Below are 21716 nucleotides of genomic sequence, written 5' to 3'. Positions count from 1 at the left end.
AATTGGTTGTTTTTGTAACAAATCTACATGGCACACAAATCAGTATAGAGACAAAATGTCTCAATTGTGTTGTTAGTGTAGAAATGTGAAAAACTGAATTAAGCATGAAAACAAATACCAGCAGGATGGCCTAGTGGTTAAAGGCCACTGCAGTTTCACCATGTGATTCATGGTTCGAATCCCGGTGAAACCTTTGACAACATTACAAAATTGCCTGATGATGATCACGTTGGCGGTTTTAGAAATGGGTCCATCGCAATATGCCAGTAAATGTTTCTTTCTTTTCAGTGTCTCTTAGAAAACATAATAATTGAAATTCAATTATTATAAGCCGGTGTTAAACTCATGAATTCTTAAATATAAGAAGAAGCACGCATTTACTTCATCTGCAGCTGTTCCAGCAAGTAAGAGGAAAGCACCACCCGTGGGATGATCATTGCACCTTAAGGGTTCGGTCTAAAACTTGCAGCGATTGTTTATGAGTCATGGTGCACTCATTCCACACACTCACTTTGGCCTGACCGTTTGCTTATGTTGCACATCGGTGTATCAGATGTTTGTAGACAGTGGTAATTTAAATGCGGAGTGAGCTGTACGTGCACGACAAAAAGGGTATCCGCGGCACCTGGGAAACAACTGCCATAGTGATTTCTCTTTTTGCTCTTACTTCAATTAATGTTCCTCCAGGCGCATTCAAAAATACCAACCCCTCAAGAGGCGGCCATAGTTTTGAAAAATCCCATTTATCATTTTCTCAATTCCATATATCCTGGTGCTGTTAGGACTTAACGTCATATAGCTCCATACTAGTTTTCATTATCCTATCATTACTAAATCCAGAGATATGCAGTATGAAATATTCCATTTGTATGGGAGGTGCCACGCCCCTTCTCACTCACCCCTTTTTAAACGGTTTTATTTAGCTTGAGTTAACAGGCAGGCCGCACGGCCGTTGTGAACGAATCTTGTAATTGAAATTTAAGTAACTTCCCGATAAGCTACAAGCTTGAAACTTGGAATATAGTTCAGAACCCGATGACAATGCAATAATAAGAACAAAAATCGCCACTAGGTGGCGCAAGGATCGAGATATTCGCAAAATTCGCATTTGTGGTCCGATTTGGCTCATATTTGGAACACATTATACATACAAGAATAGAAAGCGACCTATCAAAAAAATAGCCGCTAGGTGGCGCAAGGATCGAGATATTCACAAAAATCGTATTTGTGGTCCGATTTGATTTGGTCCATATTTGGAACACATAATACATACATTAATAGAAAGCGACCTATGATGCCCGATTTGGCTCATATTTGGAACAAATGTTATATACAGTCCGGTAGAAGTGACATCAAAATATTTTGGAGTTGGAGGAGGGACAAGCATACGTGGCGCAGAGTCGAGTAAAGTCTTTGGAAGGATTATGTATTGAGGACTTAGGTTGTAACAAATTGTCAGGAAAGACTCCTTGTAATAATGAGTCACTAAATTAACTAAATAGAATGAGAAATAATAGGCAATTAAATAAAGACTAAAAACTTGAAAATAAAATAATTAAAAAAAATGTTTAAGTTAAACGGTTTTATTGAAAACAATACTTACATGAAGTAATAAAAATACGAAAAGCTAGAAAATAATTAGGTAGGTCCTAGGTACTAGTCATCACACTCCTATCAATCTAGGGCGTTGATCATACAATTAAATAAAAGCGTTGGACGCGTAAATTTCTGTTGATAGTCATAAGTAAAACCAACTGAACCTTAATCAGGTTATGCTACGCCTCACATATTTAGAAATTTCACGCGCCCAACGCTTTTATTTAATTGTCTGATCAACGCCCTAGATTGATAAGGAGTGTGATGACTAGTACCTAGGACCTACCTAATTATTTTCTAGCTTTTCGTATTATTATTACTTCATGTAAGTATTGTTTTCAATAAAACCGTTTAACTTAAAAATTTTTTTTTTATTATTTTATTTCTTAGTGGTGTTAGGTAGACTGGGTTGGTCCCCATACAAAAAAAAATGTTGCTAATGTCCGCCCCTAAATTTGAAGATTATGTTGAGAGGGTTTCGGAAAATTTTTTTTTTTAATTTTTTTGATCCTTCGAAATACAGCCAAAAAGGTTTTTTCGTTGTAACTTGGTTATTTGACGTCCGATTTTTATTTTGGCCTTGAGAAGCTTCACATTTCCGCTTAATGCCCTTTTAAGCTATGAAGTCGTTTATGATTAGGTCAGCTAACAAAATTTTACCCCTCTCTAGTGTATGTTCTTTTCCTTACCAAACGAAAGTACTTGAAAATTCAAGAAAATGTTGCTTTGAAACCATATTACTAAAATAATAAACAAAGAAGTTATAGCACTTTCAGTATTTATTGCAACTCTTATTTTACCTGATTCTTATTATACCTAGACCTGAAAGTCATGATATTTTTGGAGGAAAAATTGCAGGGTTTAAATTGAAAAGTTAATAAAGATATGCCAAATATCATGAATAGGGGAAGTCAAAGTAAATAAGTGAGTCAAACCTGTTGTTTCGTATTTATAATAATAACACTATGGGACAAAATCAACTTTTTTTCTGAGTATTGGACAAATCCACTTTTTCGTAGAGATTGACGCTTAAGTAAACAAAGTACTATCTCCGTTTTTCGAATTTAGCCTCCAAAAAATAGATATCGACTTACGATGTTCGTTTTTGTTTTGTTTGATGTTCGAAATTCTACATTTCGAAATTTTATTTTATTTTTTGTTAACGCGTTCCGCAAATTGAAGAAGTAAAAATGTGGGCGTGGTCCGCCCTTTTTCCTTATTAGAAGAGCTGGATTCTTTTTTTGAGACATTTAGTACAACAGCTGTTATACGAGGTGAAAAGTCAGACTCTGACTTCTGAATACAGTCAGACTCTGATTTCTGACTTTTCACCTTTAGAACCACTTTACGTCAAAACTATTTTCAATTCAACAATAAAATATATAGACAAACAAACGGTCTTGGAATGGGAAGCCCCACATCAGCAATTCTTATGGAAGTGTTCATGCAAAATCTGGAAGAAAAGTACATACAGGAGCTGAAGTCCAAATTAGGCGTGTCATTTTATGCTAGATACGTGGATGACATAATATGCGTTTTAACTACTAATAACGAAGAGCTTGTACTGGAGTACCTCAACAAGCAGCACGGAAATATAAAATTTACAATGGAAACCGAAAAAGACGGAGGAATCAACTATCTAGACCTCACGATATATATTGATAAAGAAGCCAAAAGATTTAACTATGACATATATAGAAAGTCAACCGCAACCGACACAATAATACACAATACCTCAAATCAGCCCCAACAGCATAAAAATGCAGCATTAAGGCACTTGGTACATAGACTTGAAAGAACACCTCTTACACAAGAGGCATATAAGAGAGAACTTGAGGTCATATATAATATCGATGCAAACAACGGATATAAAAAAGCACTAGTAGATAAGCTCAGAAAGACAAATGGAGAACCAAAAAGAAATAATGAAAAGGAAAATAATAGCTGAACGACTATGACATATACTGGAAAAGGAACATATAAATTGGCAAACTTCTTTAAAAAATACAACATTAACACAGCATTCAAAACATCGAACAATCTAGGGCGAAAACTAAGAACTAACACTAACACAGAGGATCCATTTAGCAGCCACGGCGTATACAAGCTTACCTGCAGATGCCAGCATAGTTACATAGGACAAACAGGACGGCAAATAAGAACTAGGTTCAGAGAACATATTAGAGATTACAACAAAAAAATACGGAATCCAAACATTATACCCGAGTTTAACTTCGCGAATCACATGGTCGAGAATGAATGTTCCCCAGCAAACATCAATAAAACAGTTAGAGTTCTTCACATACAAGAAAATGGCCGACGTCTCAACGTACTCGAAAACATGGAAATCTACAAACAGAAAACATTCGACGGTAGAATAATAAACGAACAGATAAACACAATTTCTGACACAATATTCGAGCCTTTAAATCTTGTTTACAGGAAACAAAGTAATCACACAGGTACAACTGACAAACACACAACAAAAAATAAACACAAAACAATTAACACACCAAAACAAAAAACCGACAAAGAAGATCAAACGACTAAAATCACAGATTTTTACCTACCCCAGTCAGCCACACAAATCGATTAGTAAACCAAACTAGGTTCTGAATGAACACACAGCACATACACATAACTAAATATACACAAGCATCAATTTGACAATACCCGCTCATATACCTACGAACTATATATACAGGAAAAACGACAACAACAGATCAGAACGAAAATCGACACTGATGATGGCACAACGCCGAAACCGGTTTGTCTCAAAACCAAATTTGACAAGGGATGACGGAAAATCGTTCCAATATACATCATTTATCCACCCTGTCGGAAAATCAACCAAACAAGATAAGTCAGTTATTGCTTGTCAGGCTTTTAACTTGAACGCGAACGGACTACTAACAATTTACAAGCGACGCCTACTGAAAATATATAAAACAAAGGCGAGCATTTGGTTCAACAAACAATGCCTGGAGTTGAATGTTACTCCGAAATTCGCTAAAATAACAATAAAGGCAAATACCAAATCTAGCATGAAAACAGTTAGAAAAGCGGAAAAGGATTTTTTAAAATATGAGTTGGAAAGCTTATACCCGAAGAAGGATGAGATAAATGCCGAGTTATTATCTATCCATTTAAGATTGGCAGAACAACTACTTCGACAGCATTAATGGAATGTTTCGACCGCATTGAGACAGAGGTCGATCAGGAACTACAACAAAAATACAGGTCGCTGAACCGAAAATTGGACAAGCTGGCAGGACGACGAGAGGGTAACCAAAACCAAAACACTCACCAGTTTCATGACAAGTCCGTTAACCTCACAACAGTGGCCATTACCAAGGAAGAGGCACAACTTGTCGAAAAGGGCCTGAAGCACAATATGATGGACCAGAAGACAGTAAGAAAAACGGAGCAAGCGATTGTGGATGCGGGGATCGCAATATCATTGATAACACAGGAAGAACAGGAGCACGCAAGACACATGTGCAGGGAAATCATAAAAAAGGAGGTGAAAGTACAGGAAGGACAAAAATCGAATACAGAGGAGAAAACAATAAAGAATCTACGGCATAAACTAAGGAAAAACAATATTGTCACAACGAAAGCGGACAAAGGAAACACCACTGTACTAATCGAAAAAGAGCAATATATATCCAAAACCGAGGATCTCATAGAGGAAATGAAATGTCGTAGAATGAGAGAGGATCCCACAAATGAATACCAAAAACAAATCAAAGTTTCTATAAAAAATGCAACAAATATAGTAGATTCTAGCACATAGATTGATCCGAATGAACCCTCCTCCACTGATTGCGCTACCAAAAATCCACAAGCCGGACACGCCAATGAGGCCCGTCATTAATTTTAAATCGGCACCATGTTACAAACTGTCCAAATATTTAAAAACGATATTGAAAATACTTTGGAGCTAAGGAACGAATATGCAATAGCTAACACAACAGAACTAATAGAGAGACTTGAGACCGTAGAGCTAACAAGGAACAGCAAATTGGTATCTTTTGACTTCATTCTTCGCTTATGGAAAATGATATTATTAAGTATATAGAAGATAAGCTAGACCTTTCACAACCTATTAAAATAGGCGTTTATAAATTTAATTTTAGATATGATAGGGATATTTCATCATTTAAAATATCAGTGCCAGACGCTTATTTTGATAGAGTTCTTGAACATACATTCTGGCCGGAACATTCAGTTGTGCATTTGTTTACAAAAAAACCTAACGCCGCAGGAGCTTCAAAAAACTCAAAAATCCCTGCGGAAACAGTGAAAAAATAACCATCACGTACCAAAATGTTCGTGGCCTAAGATCGAAATTAAGTACCTTTTATCTGAATATTTTTATTTTTACTTCTCAAGTTATAGCTTTTACTGAAACCTGGTTAAAAGCTGACAATTTTAACTCTGAACTCTTTTCACGTAAATATGTAGTTTATCGGCGTGATCGTGAATCTAGAGCAGGTGGTGTCCTTATTGCTGTTGACTCGACGCTTCCATCTGAGTTGCTGCTATTGGACACCACAAATGACATTGAATTTATAGCAGTAAAGCTTGCCTTGCACAATTTTAGTTTGTTTATCTGCTGCTCGTATATACCGCCACGATCGGATATACACGTTTATACATGTCATAGCACTGTTATTTGCAGTTTGTACTCGCAATTGCGAGACAAAGACCGCCTAGTAGTTCTTGGTGATTTCAATTTATCATCAGTAAATTGGATCAATACCATCGACTCAAATTTCATGACTCCCACTACTCAGCACGAGTTTTTAAACAGCCTGCTAGATACATCTCTTCTCCAAATTAATAATGTTTTAAATTCCAAAAGGAAAATCTTAGACTTAGTTTTTACAGATGACTCTGCGGGTATTACTCTAACCCGAACTCCCCCATTATCCCTTCCTGAAGACCCTCTTCATCCTACGCTTGAGATAGTACTGGATGTTGTTCAACCTGTGATGCTCGATGTTTCTAAGCCCAATTCCCGACCCCGGTCGAGATGTTTTTCAAAGACGAATTTTAGTGAGCTCAATAATTTGATCTCTGCCCATGACTGGTCGAGTCTTTATGCGTGTACAGACGTTGAAACAGCGACTTCCTTGTTTTATAGTTCTCTTGATGCTTTGTTTGAAAGCTGTGTCCCCCTTCAGATATATGTTGTACAGATTTGTTAATTCCAAAAGGAAAATTTCTGGTTTCCCATCTACTTTTATTTATGGGTGCAAAAACGCAAATTCTGATCACGAAATCGCTGATTTATTTGCTGAATTCTTTAAATCAACCTATTCATCCCAATGTGTCCAGTCTAATCCTTACCCATATTGCTTGGAAAGTTCTAATAATATTTTAAACCCATTTATTGATAAAGATACTGTTCTTAATAAACTTCTTCCATTGAAACCGATATCTTCGCCGGGTCCGGATGGTGTTCCTAGTTGTGTACTTAAGTACTGTGCTGTCAGCTTATCAGAGCCTATCTTTAAATTATTTAAACTGTCTCTGGAATCCGCATCATTCCCATCTATTTGGAAACAATCGTTTATTATACCTTTGCATAAAAAAGGTAGTAGGTCTAATATTGAGAACTACAGAGGCATAGCTAAGCTCTCAGCTATCCCTAAAACTTTTGAGCAGATAATTACATACCAGCTTCAATACTTGTGTAGCTCTTTAATATCACCTTGTCAACATGGTTTTGTTCATCGGAGATCAACTACTACCAACTTGCTTGAATTTACGTCTTTTGTTATGAATGGTTTTTTAGTTTGCAAACAAACAGATGTAATTTACACCGACTTTAGTAAAGCATTTGACTCTGTTAATCACGAGCTCTTAGTTACCAAACTTGATCTTCTGGGTTTTCCAGCGCCTTTATTAAGTTGGATTTCAAGTTATCTTGAAAATAGGACTCAGCGAGTTTTCTTTAACAACAATCTTTCAAAGTCGTTTGATGTAACTTCTGGCGTGCCCTAGGGTAGCCATTTGGGTCCATTACTCTTTAACCTGTTCATTAACGACTTACCAAAGGTTATATTACATTCTAGAGTTTTTATGTATGCAGATGATGTAAAACTTTGTTACACATATCTGCCTTCGAACTTGTTCTGTTTTAATCAGCTTCAGGCCGATCTGGACTCATTTCAAAGCTGGTGTACTGCAAATTTACTTTTTTTGAATTACTCTAAATGTAAGCAAATGACTTTTCACCGTGTGAAGCCGGTCCTATCATCTTATACACTTAACGGCGACCCCTTGGAGCGGATATCTATTGTTACTGATCTAGGAGTTATTTTTGATCCGAAATTAAGTTTTACCACACATATTTCAACCGCTATAAACAAAGCAACTGGTGTATTAGGTTTTATCAAACGTTGGGCTAAAGAGTTTGATGACCCTTATTTCACAAAGATCCTTTATACCTCGCTGGTACGTCCTATTCTCGAGTACTGTTCATGTGTCTGGTCTCCGATCTATCAAATCCATGTTGATCGGATTGAGTCGGTCCAGAGACGGTTTTTAATTTTTGCATTACGAGGTCTCAACTGGGAATCAAGTACTCATCTTCCACCATACAGGAATAGACTTCTTCTAATTAATTTGCCATCTCTAGAGAATCGTAGAGTATTACTTGGCGTTATGTTCATTCACAAGCTCATCATTGGTGTGATTGACTCCCCTGACCTAATCAGTCAACTAAATTTTGCGGTTCCTGCTAGGGCGTCCAGGCATTTTGTGCCTTTTCATTTACCTCTATGCCGGCAAAATTTTGCTAGAAACAGTCCCCTGCGCCATTGGTGCTCGCGGTACAATGATTTGTATAACTGCATTGGCTTTGAATGTTCGTTTGCTGCTTTACATACTGCTATACTCTTATGTTTAGCCTGATATTTTAATTTTATTTTTTCTTATACAATGCGATGTCAAATGTTTATAACATACAAATTTTCTATGTACCTTTTTTGAATTTTTTAATTTTAAGAATGGCTCTGTATTTTACATATATATCTGTCTATTACAATAATTAGTCGACCGCTTTGTGTTTGTGTCGACTTTAAATAAATAAATAAATAAATAAATAAATAAAAGATTTATAACCATCTATACCACTATCGGAGACTTTGGACATAGTTAGCTCAACAATAGTTCATAACACAAAAAACAAAGTGAAAAGTATGCAAATCACAAATACGCTAAGAACCACTTTACGTCAAAACTATTTTCAATTCAACAATAAAATATATAGACAAACAAACGGTCTTGGAATGGGAATCCCCACATCAGCAATTCTTATGGAAGTGTTCATGCAAAATCTGGAAGAAAAGTACATACAGGAGCTGAAGTCCAAATTAGGCGTGTCATTTTATGCTAGATACGTGGATGACATAATATGCGTTTTAACTACTAATAACGAAGAGCTTGTACTGGAGTACCTCAACAAGCAACACGGAAATATAAAATTTACAATGGAAACCGAAAAAGACGGAGGAATCAACTATCTAGACCTCTAGATTTAACTATGACATATATAGAAAGTCAACGGCCACCGACACAATAATACACAATACCTCATATCACCCCCAACAGCATAAAAATGCAGCATTAAGGCACTTGCTACATAGACTTGAAAGAACACCTCTTACACAAGAGGCATATAAGAGAGAACTTGAGGTCATATATAATATCGCTGCAAACAACGGATATAAAAAAGCACTAGTAGATAAGCTCAGAAGGACAAATGGAGAACCAAAAAGAAATAATGAAAAGGAAGATAATAGCTGGACGACTATTACATATACTGGAAAAGCAACATATAAATTGGCAAACTTCTTTACAAAATACAACATTAACACAGCATTCAAAACATCGAACAATCTAGGGCGAAAACTAAGAACTAACACTAACTCAGAGGATCCGTTTAGCAGCCACGGCGTATACAAGCTTACCTGCGGATGCCATCATAGTTACATAGGACAAACACGACGGCAAATAAGAACGAGGTTCAGAGAACATATTAGAGATTACAACAAAAAAATAGGGAATCCAAACATTATACCCGAATCTAACTTCGCGAATCACATGGTCGAGAATGAATGTTCCCCAGCAAACATCAATAAAACAGTTAGAGTTGTTCACATACAAGAAAAGGGCCGACGTCTCAACGTACTCGAAAACATAGAAATCTACAAACAGAAAACATTCGACGGTAGAATAATAAACGAACAGATAAACACAATTTCTGACACAATATTCGAGCCTTTAAATCTTGTTTACAGAAAACAAAGTAATCACACAGGTACAACAGACAAATAAACACAAAAGAATTAACACACCAAAACAAAAAACCGACAAACAAGGTCAATCGACTAAAATCACAGATTTTTACCTACCCCAGTCAGCCACACAAATCGATTAGTAAACCACCCTCGGTTCTGAATGAACAGACAGCACATACATATAACTAAATATACACAAGCATCAATTTGACAATACCTGCTTATATACCTACGAACTATAAATACGGGACAAACGACAACAGCAGATCAGAACGAAAATCGACACTGATGATGGCACAACGCCGAAACCGGTTTGTCTCAAAATCAAATTTGACAAGGGATGACGGAAAATCGTTCCAATATACATCATGATTTTTTCCGATTATTGAAAAAAATAAAAATAATGATCAAAAGTAATCAATGATTTTTTCGATTATTTTTGATTTTTTAATTACTTTTGACCATTTTCCACCTTGTTGAAAGAAAAGTTCTTGTTTGTTGCATGCACGGAATAATTTCTACACACAAGTACATTTTAGGATGCAATATTAAATCGTAACCGCTTATCGAGGCAAATATATACGTGCAACATATAGGGCGAATGGTATATGAGCGTTGATCTAAACATATTCTCCGGTAAGTATATATACATGTGCATTATTACACTCATTATATAAAATAATGGTGTCAATGGATGGCTTGTAAAATAATGTAAAATAAGATTAAAAAAAAAAAATAGAACATAAAAAAATTGTTTTAAAAAACTTCGGTGTGAAGTTGATCGAACTCGCACCACACGATCGCAACCGCAACATCATAGCTGCTGGGCCACTACAACTGCTTGATAGCTTGTGCCAAATGTTGTATTTAACATTGTAGTGCACACGAATTGTACCTTTTCTTTTTTCTTGAACTTTATTTAAGAACATTGCTCTTAATTTAAGAACATCGTTCTCATTAATAGAACATTTGTTCATATTTTAAGACCAGTCATTCTCTTTTCAAGAAAATGGTGTCAGTTCAAGAACAAGGTTGTTATTTTAAGAACAGGTCGTTCGTTTTTCTAGAACAAAAAAGTAAGAACATGAAAAGCTTGAATTGAGTGCGGTGGTGCTGGATTTGAGAACGGCGTATTTCTCTGGGTGTATGATGATATACAGCGTTCACCGGGTGCGGCCAAGCGAAGGTATTTACCGCCTCCTTATGTTTATCTGGGTCAACCGGCTGTGTTGGTAGGTGGCGAAACACATCGTAGTGCTAACGGAGATGTTTCCTTATTCCTCTGGGCGGCGTTGCTAGATCAAGCATTTATTTGCCTTATAACAATTCAGCAAAACTCCTCTTTCGCCTCACTATGTAGGTGGTGTTCAGGGGTCATAAGAAGCTTTTAACAGGCCAAACTGCATAAACACCGTCCTATGATGAGTGTCAATGGAGTTTAGCACGCTGATAGTGATATGCACTTTACGGAAGTCATGCCGATGGCTGGATTACCGAAGAGTTGCGTTTAAATGCGGGAAGCAGAACAGTTTCCAACGACTCACCATCGCTGACTGAGTTCCCGGGCTTTGGTAGTGGGATTATCCTTGCAATCCTCCGTTATTCGGGAATGACAAAAGCAAATAGAAAACATGTGTTAGTCTACTGATGCCTTTATGGACAAGATGTTTTGGTATCGGCATAGGTATTCCGTCTATGCCTATTGATATGGAAGGCTTGGCCTTTTTAATGGCTTCTTTAATCTTTTTAGATTTAACTGAACACTAAATACGGCTTGTGACTGCAGGGTAATAAACAATATTCTCTGAACAGTATAGTGATTTTCGATCCCGATATTCATACTAAACACGAATAAACGAATAAAAAATTAATATAAATATTGTCACGGATATTAGCATCACTAAGCTATACCATCACTAAGGCGATGCTAAGCGATGTTTACGTCAATAATCAAATCATGTATACACATATATAAGGCAGCCGAGAGATGTCACACACAGATGCATTTACTTATACGCCTATGTGTGTGGGAGAGACTGTAAACTACAAACTCACATACATCTGAGAGACGCTGAAAAGTAGAAAATTGTAAACAAGTAGAAACTATATGAGAACTATAAACACTCGAAATAGTTGGTAAGTTCTGGAAATAGAAGAGCCTAGATGTATGCAGCGTAAACTATAAAAGCGGCACAAGCGAGTAAAATGTAATTCAGTTTGAGTTGAGCTATCAATCAGTTTGATTAAGCACGCGATCTGGCGGCCAATAGTGGAGTTTCATTTGAGTTATCAATCAGTTTGGTTATTAAGCCAGCGAGTAGCAAAGTATAAGTGTTATTGTGAAGTACTTTAATAAAGGCCATTTTTCCATTATTCAATATTGGAGTTATTTATTCAACAGTTTAGTGATTCGAACTTAGCAGAGGATAGCAAATAAGAGGATTTGCAGCAAATTCGTTACAATTGGTGTCAGAAGAGGAATTGTTGAATAAATTCCAGAGGACAACAAGGACATGGCAAAGTTCAGTGAATTGAAGATCCAACAACTAAAGAAGGAGTTGGAGAGCCGTGGATTGAATACAAGCGGCATTAAACTCGAACTTCAGGCACGGCTACGAGAGGCAATGGAAGCAGAAGGAATTGATGTGGGCGACTATGTCTTTTATCCTGATGAGGACGAGACAACAGCAAAAATTGAAGAGAAAAATGAAACACCGCAGACAATGGCGAACACAGACCTGAACATGATGTTGGCTGCAATATCGGCACAAATGTCCGAAATGTCATCACAAATATCTAACAACATGTCGTCACAATTGGCATCCCAACTGGAATCGCAAAAGACAGAAATAACATCTCAAATGTCATCTCAGCTGGAATCGCAGTCGACACAGATAACATCAAAGATGGAAGAACAAAAGGAGCGCTTATCATTGCAGGTGGCACAAATGTCTTCACAGTTAGAAGCACAGGAAGCAAGGGTAAAATCAAAGCTGGAAGCGCAGGATGCAAAAATCGCTCAATTTCAGGCAGAAGTCGATGATTTGAAGGGTCGTATGGAGCAGTTACAATTAAATCGTCCAGCAGTTTCAGCGAGTAATCCAAAGGTAAAAACACCATCCTTTGACGGTTCTGTTCCTTTCCAGGTCTTTAAGCTACAGTTTGAGAAGACCGCAGCAGTGAACAACTGGAATGTGGAAGATAAAGTTGCCGCACTCTTCGTGGCATTGAAAGGACCAGCTGCCGAAATCTTACAGACTATTCCAGAGTACGAACGGAACAGTTATGACGCATTGATGGCTGCTGTAGAACGGCGATACGGAAGCGAGCACAGGAAACAGATATTTCAAATAGAATTGCAAAACCGCTACCAAAAAGCTAACGAGACTTTGCAGGAGTTTGCTTCGGACATTGAAAGATTGGCTCATCCTGCAAATGCGGATGCACCCGTGGAATACACTGAAAGGGTAAAGATTCAGAGCTTTATAAATGGCATACGGGACGTCGAAACAAAGCGAGCTACATACGCAAACCCAAAGCCAACATTCGCAGGAACGGTGTCACAAGCTCTGATTCAGGAAACAGCGTCGCTTCTGTGTAAGCCAGTTTTCAAAGCACGCCGTGTGAAAGTAGAAAGGCCAGAGTGGGTAGACGCAATATTGGAGGCACTGAAAGGATCGCAAAAGCGAAGTGAAAAAGTTATCAAATGCTTCAAATGCGGGAATTCCGGTCACATAGCACGTCATTGCGATCTTGGTCTTAATAGTTCCAACAATGTGGGTGGCCGTAAACGCAAAGCTGGAGGAGATGAGCAAGAGCGAGTAAGAGGTAGAGAGCTAGACCCAGCTATTGAATGCCCTGTGATATCTGTGTCGCAAATTGGAAGGAAATCAAGCAGTGTTACCGTCAGAGGGAATGTGGATGGCAAAGAACGAGTACTGACTGTAGATACGGGCGCATCTCATTCCTTGATCCGATCTGACTTGGTCAACAGGAGAGTAAAACCGTTACCTGGAGCAAAGTTGCGTACGGTCACTGGCGAGTATAACCAATTTCAGGGAGAAGTGATATGTGAAGTATTGATTGGGAAGGTCATGGTTCTACACAAATTTGTTGTGGCGGAGATTGTTGATGAAGTTATATTGGGAGTGGATTTCTTGGTTGACCATGACATCAGGATCGATATGCAGAGAAGGGTGATGCGTTATGAGAACCAAGATGTGCCACTTAACTTTAGTTTGGAAAAAGAGTTCAGCAGTAATCGGGTACTGGTGGAGAAGACTCGACGAAGGCCACGAAATTCAAACGTAAAGGTTGATGGAACAAATGGGCCAAACAAATCAAAATCGAAGGTACCTGTGAGAGAAACACTGGCATTGAAAAGCCCTAACGGACGTACTGAAACGAAGAAAGAATGCAAGGGTGGTTTCAAGCCAAGGCACACTACTGTTGTGAAGCGTCGGAACGATACTGATTATGCAAAGGAAATCCGTTCAGCGCAAGCTCTGCGAAGTAGTTCTTCATTGGTCAAGCAACAGAGTGCGATAATGAGTAGTAAGATGAAACACAGGTACGACAAGGAAAATAATTCGAAAGGTTTCTTGGCGGGAGATTTGGTACTGTTATACAACCCTCACCGGCGGAAAGGTGTTCCATCCAAATTTCGGTGCAGTTGGGAAGGCCCGTACAAGGTTGTGAAGAAGATCAGTGATACCATCTACCCCATACAAAGCATTGAGAAACCACGGAGTAGAAGAGTGGTACATTTGGCGATGCTAGCGGCGTTTAGATCGAGAGATTTGTCTGATCGGGACGATCAGACTTAGGTGGAGGGCAGTGTCACGGATATTAGCATCACTAAGCTATACCATCACTAAGGCGATGCTAAGCGATGTTTACGTCAATAATCAAATCATGTATACGCATATATAAGGCAGCCGACAGATATCACACACAGATGCATTTACTTATACGCCTATGTGTGTGCGAGAGACTGTAAACTACAAACTCACATACATCTGAGAGACGCTGAAAAGTAGAAAATTGTAAACAAGTAGAAACTATATGAGTACTATAAACACTCCAAATAGTTGGTAAGTTCTGGAAATAGAAGAGCCTAGATGTATGCAGCGTAAACTATAAAAGCGGCACAAGCGAGTAAAATGTAATTCAGTTTGAGTTGAGCTATCAATCAGTTTGATTAAGCACGAGATCTGGCGGCCAATAGTAGAGTTTCATTTGAGTTATCAATCAGTTTGGTTATTAAGCCAGCGAGTAGGAAAGTATAAGTGTTATTGTAAAGTACTTTAATAAAGGCCATTTTTCCATTATTCAATATTGGAGTTATTTATTCAACAGTTTAGTGATTCGAACTTAGCAGAGGATTGCAAATAAGAGGATTTGCAGCAAATTCGTTACAACATTATTCGAATTATTTGATATGAATAATTTTATTCGTTTACTCGAATTACGTTTATTCGAATATTTCTCGAAGGTCGAGCTTCTGCTCCAGATCTTATGGGACATATTTAATTTTTATCTACACGTAATAAACCACAAAAGAAAAGTATTTCAAAATGCATTTGACAATTTTTTGTCTCACTGAGAGAAGCGTAAGAAGGCATATATCTTTCAACAGCTTCCTGAAACCGAAATGTATATAACTATTGTGCTACTTGCAAATGCTCAATCGATGTTTCGTTTTTCTTTATATTTTTTGATTCGTTGAAAAAAATATTTATATTTAACCATTTATGATGAAGGAAAATCCAAATGTTAACAGTAACCAAATATGCTTTAAACCAATTTTCATATTCACTTACTAGAAATTTTGTGCTCCTGATACATACATATACATAAATGTAATATTGTACATAACAAGTTAAATTTCTAGAAAAAAAATTCAACTATGCCAAAAAGGGAAATACAATATACTGCATACTGTGGCAGAGTAGGTATGTACATATCAGGAGCGCAAAATTTCAAGTAAGTGAATATGAAAAAATTTCAAATGAATATTGGCAAAAGTCTACTTGTCGCAGCAAAGCAACTTTCATTTGTGTGACAAATGTATGTATTCTGCATACTTTTGAATATAAATTTAGAATTGAGGCGCGAGTTTTCATTTACTTTTTCAATAGCTGATATAGCTAAGCCAATTATAGGTTCTCAGGTGTTGCGTAAATATAGCCTAGTTATCGATATTTAAAACAAACGTTTAGTTGATCCGTTGACTTTTTCAATAGCTGATATAGCTAAGCCAATTATGGGTTCTGAGGTGTTGCGTAAATATAGCCTAATTATCGATATTTAAAACAAACGTTTAGTTGATCCGTTGACTGACAAGTCTTTTACAGACTTGTTACTGGAAGAAACCCTCCAGCCCATGTGCTTAGGTTCAAAGTGGCCAAAATCAAGTTTGCTTTTTTGTAAAAAACTGGAATTCTTAGACCTTTGAATTCCTTTGTGGCATCTCCACTATATTTATTATCAAAAAATTACGTGAACGATTGGCGTCCTTGTGGTCATTTCCGAAGGCTATATATTTTAACAATACCCGATCTTACCCTTTACCTCACATCCACAATTTCAATTGAATCTTCGAAACAAAAATATATATTCCAAAATTTATTTAGTAAGATCATACCCCCAATTATAGAAAAAAAAAAACAATTATCTTAGAGTTTCTGTTTTGGCCTTGAGCTCGAATCTGGAATCTTGGAATTATTTATCAAGAGGCCGATAAAACAGAAACAATTGTTAATAAACCAAAACCACATGGAAAATGTCAAAAAATAATTGAAAGTAAAGAGAATAGAAGAAGCAATTTATGAGCAAACCAACGCCGCTTTTTAGCTAAATGATTAGCGCAGCGTGCCCAAAAGCGTACTGATGATGAAGGCTAAGCAACCTTCGAAATGGATCTATTTGTTCAGTTATGACAGGTGTCTGAAAATTTTTCTATCTACTATTCCAAGAATAAAAAAGAAATACAAAGTATTTTTCAACGATAGAAAAAATATAACAAAAAAAAAAAATTATAAGATTATAAAAAAGAAATACAAAGTATTTTTCAACGATAGAAAAAATATAACAAAAAAAAAATTATAAGAATTATTGTTCTGGCCTTGAGCTTGAATCGAGCCTGGAATCCTTTATCAATAGGCAGATAAAACAAGAACAGTTGATGACCGATGAAGATATTTACAAAACGGCAATAACCACAGCTATTGCTATAATTGAGTTTTTGAGTATGGCTGAGGAACTCAGCACAATCTTTCCAGAAGTTTATTAGTAAAGTGATCACCTCTGTGTAGTTGGCCCCTACATGTGCGGTTAATTAAGAAACGTTTATCCAGGAAAATTTTTGGTTTGTCCAACTTTTGTTAAAAAGTTATTCCAAAACAAGTAAGGAAGGATAAGTTCGGGTGTAAACGAACATTACTGCTAAATTACAGCTTGCAAAACTTTTAAATTGCCTTCTTTTAAAAGTGGGCGGTGCCGCCCCCATTGTCCAAAATTTTACTAATTTCCTATTCTGCGTCATAAGTTCAACCCACCTACCAAGTTTCATCGCTTTATCCGTCTTTGGTAATGAATTATCGCACTTTTTGGGTTTTTCGAAATTTTCGATATCGAAAAAGTGGGCAGGGTTATAGTTTGATTTCGTTCATTTTAAATAGCGAGGGACTTACATACATGCCAAATTTCATTAAGATACCTCAAAATTTACTCAAGTAATCGTGTTTACGGATAAACGGACGGACATGGCTAAATGAATTTCTTTTTTTTGCCCAGATCATTTTGATATATAGAAATCTATATCTATCTCGATTAGTTTATGCCGTTACGGGGTACCGTTATGCGAACAAAATTAATATACTCTGTGAGCTCTGCTCATGTTAGTAAAAAAACATTGACTAGCATATTGCGATGGTTCTGCTTCGCAAACGACTACGTTATCATCGTCAGGCGATTTCGTCATGTTATCAAATCATTCACCGATATTCGAACCTCGGGTGAAACTGCACTTGTCTAAACCACTAGTTGTAGTTGTTTTCTTGCTTAATTTAGTTTAAACATATTTACGCCAGCAACAGAATTTGAGACATTTAGACATAATTGTAGAAGAGGGTTTTTTGCATACTCGTGTTCAGTTTTGCATATTAATGTTAGAATGTGTAATGGTGTGCTCAATTTTTACTTAATATCTAAGAATTCATAAGCTTTCATGTTTATTTACTTTTCAGTTTTTCTAAGTACCAAACATAATAACAGAATATTCAATTATTATAAACGGGCGTTAAACTGTTGAATTCTTAAATAATAAGTCGAAATAAACACACCATTAAACATAAAAACATAAATATATAAAACTGAGCATACAAATCTAGTATGTCTCACACAAATTATAAGAGACAGAATGTCTCAAATTTTGTTGTTAACTTAAATATTTGGTTAAACTGATTTAAACAATAAAATAACTACAGGCAGGACAGATATTTAAGCAACCGTGGCTCGAATCTCATTAAAACCTTTGATAACAATACGAAAGTGTCTGACGATGACTAAGTGGCGGTAAATGTTTCTGTGCTTTTCAGTTCTCCTAATAAAAAAATATAATAATTGAATATTAATATAAACCTGTGCTAAGCTCATGAATTCTTAAATATATTTGAGATGTTTATATCTGATTGTAATTTATGTATGCTTTATAGTTATAGGCGAAGCACAGTTGACTGAAGGACGTAGAAGAAGAAGTTCACGCGATTGCAAGTGACCATTATATTGCGCCTCGGCTGTTAGTTCAAGTGTATGCGATAATGGAAGAGATTTAGGCGCATTTGAAGTTATCAATGGCAAAAATATCTTTTTATTGGCCGAGACGCAGGATGAGCTCTCAATGGTTGGTTTTGTTGATAGATTGAGTGCCAGTATGAACAGTTTCGATTGCGATGATGGAGTTGCACGCAAAACATCAGTGGTCACACTAAATAAAAGTACTAGTAGTACTGCAACTTCTAGTTCGCATAAGGCATGGAAGTCAGATGAACCATTATTAGGTTACAACATCACTATAGAATCGGACAGCGAAAGCGTTTTACTTCCAGAGATCTCACATACAAATTTTGCAAATGCAGAAATCAATGAATTAAATTTGTGCTTGAATAGCATACTCAGTTATGATGAAAAGGACACTATTGTTGAGGCTTTATCACCTAATAGTATAATTTCTACTGATAATAATGTCTACGTAGACGGCCAAAGTTAAATAGCAAAAAGATATTGAGAAACAAACAAGATGCATTCGTACAAGATCGTATGGGTAATTGGATCAATGACCTCATGCCAAAAAGTGATAATTAGCTTCACAAAATGTTTGACATCGTTCTCTTAAGTGAAGGCATAGATGTTCAGTCTTTTCCAACGAGCGCACAAATGAAAGCATAACTAATGAGAGTGAAACGCACATGGTGCCAACATCAGGATTGATAAATTATGAAATAAGTGGAACTCAAGAAAGACAAATAACATGATGTCTTGTACGAGTATTTATCCAGCATCAAAAGGAGTATTTTATTAGCCTTAAAGGAAATGTTTATAGTTATTTAAAATACATCATAGTGGCAATAAGTTCGTATTTATTGTAATGATTCATGTAAATATTAGTAATGTTTTAAAATATGTATTATTTTTTTTACCTTTTAATCATTTTTGAAGCAAAAATGCTTATTTGTAAATTTATTAAATTTACTAAGGTAATGAAAAATGTATAACTTTTTTTTATCAATTTAAGAACAAATAGGGCAAGAAAAAAGAGCCGAGCTGCATATAATATGTGCGTGATGAATTTCATTAATGTCGATTAATTTTAAAAGTGGTTTCATTTCTAAATATTTAAAATGGGAAGATTTAAGCCCCTTTTAGGCCTTATCTATATTTCTAGTCAAGAGGTTTAATGTAATATAACTATAACGTAATAAACGAAGAGGGTTTTCATTAGTACCTTTATTTTTGTAAATGTACATATCTAGAAATTGTAAATGCTTCTCATTTTATTAGGTAATTACGAAACAACGTCAACCAAGAGCAAAACAGTAAAGTTTTGCTTACAACAATTGAATAGATGTCAATCATTGGCCTAATTAGTTAACGGTTAATCAAGAATAAATAATTTCTTGAAAATTTTTTGGTGGCTGATTGGCTTCAACCAATAGTCCTTAAGATTGGAACACAGCTATGAATACAATTTTCGATACATTTGTTCATCACACACTATATTCTGACTAACCAATAGTAAAACACGGCATAAAAAAATGCTTATTAAAGCTTAAAATGCTTCATATTTCATGTTTAAAAAAGAGCCTAGCAGTGATGTATAGGCATTTTAAGGTACAGTCATGATAGCATAATTTGGGGAGCGTGTCATTATTCTGTATTACAAAATTCTGGGTGACAAAATTCTGTAAATTGCAAAAAAATTCTGCTTGAACAAAATTCTGCTTTTTTAAAATTCTGCTTTTTAAAATTCTGCTGTCTAAAATTCTGCATGTTTAACTCTGGAAGTCAAAATTCCGGAATCATGGCTTGGCGTAGCCGGTGTTGGATCGGCTAAGGGTTATTTTTTTAAAGTGCGGCCAAAGGCCGCCTACGCAGAAGGACATCACCGTGGCGGTAGCCACGGTTATACCACACACCCGGACTTGGCATGGCGTACAGGGTTATTTTTTATAAGCGCGGCCGAAGGCCGCCTATGCAGAAAGGTGTTCTACGCAGAATTACTGTGCATGGCGCACTTTTTCAAAATAATTACATGGCCTCTTTAACATTGCTAACATTATATTTTAATAAAGAATTTTGTAATACAGAATTTTGAAAGCAGAATTTTAAAAAAGCAAAATTTTGTTTTTAGAATTTTGTACACACAGAATTTCGACACCAACCCCATAATTTGTTTTATTTTTCGAGAAGAAAATATTCAAGATTGAATGTCCTGGGTTTTCAGTGTGAGTTTATAAGGAGATGTGCAGTAAAGTTTTATGTAAACGGTCGAAATGGCAAGGCTAAACTGAGCCCAACAGTGTTTGCTGCAGACTCACACTGAAAACCGGTCCTAAGCATACAATTACAGGGGAACACTTAAGACGACTTCAACTATAGTTTAATCTCGCAGAGTTTGGTTTAACCTGAACAGAAAAATTGGGAGTATATTTAGAACTGTGTAGAATTGTAATTTTTTAAATTAATTTGAAACGATTTTCTCATATTTGAATAGTGAAGTCGGACGATTCATTCGGCTGAAATAAATGTATTATCGACATTATCAGACTTGCAGAAAATTCTTTTTGGTTGATATTTTCGGGTTTACAGTTTTGAAAATCGGGTTTTCTATCGGTTCTGGAAATCGGAGTCATTCAAATGTTCCTATTATGTTTAAATCTCCGAAAAGTGTTGTCAACTAGGGCAAAACCAACTTGGATTTTGAGATTTAAAAATGTCCCCATTGGTTAAGCGGTAAATCAGTCTTTCCAGCAATATTTTTAACTAGCCTTTACCCGCGGCCCCGTTCACAAGGAGAAAGTAAAGTATATAGGCTATTCGCATTCAAATATCATGATTGTCGTTAAGGATTCAGATTCGGCCCTTACCTCGAAAACTAGAAAAAATCACTGGCGGTAGGTAAATATTGATAGCATTACCACATCCATATTCTTTTTTTGTGTTGATTTGTATTTTAAATGAACCGATATACTGCTTTTATGATTCAATTCAATGTTGTGGCGAATATTAGCAGTTCTATACATCACT

At 36.3% G+C, this 21716-nt stretch overlaps 1 protein-coding gene across 2 annotated transcripts in view; it reads left to right on the top strand.

Annotated features, from left to right (window-relative positions):
• Positions 1 to 19913, top strand: part of Ncoa6 (Nuclear receptor coactivator 6) — a 226427-nt gene extending 206514 nt beyond the window's left edge. For both annotated transcript variants that reach the window (XM_067766382.1, XM_067766381.1), the window contains exon 6: positions 18626 to 19913. In XM_067766382.1, coding sequence (XP_067622483.1) covers positions 18626 to 18687 — 62 coding nt within the window. In that variant the 3' untranslated portion in view covers positions 18688 to 19913. The remainder of the gene's footprint in view (positions 1 to 18625) is intronic.
• The last annotated feature ends 1803 nt before the right edge of the window (positions 19914 to 21716 follow it).

This window comes from Eurosta solidaginis, chromosome 2 (genome assembly GCF_040869045.1).
Source record: "Eurosta solidaginis isolate ZX-2024a chromosome 2, ASM4086904v1, whole genome shotgun sequence".
In the NCBI taxonomy this organism is placed as follows: Eukaryota; Metazoa; Arthropoda; class Insecta; order Diptera; family Tephritidae; genus Eurosta; species Eurosta solidaginis.
The sequence above is the reverse complement of the archived record's forward strand: the minus strand, read 5'-3'. Positions and strand labels throughout refer to the sequence as shown.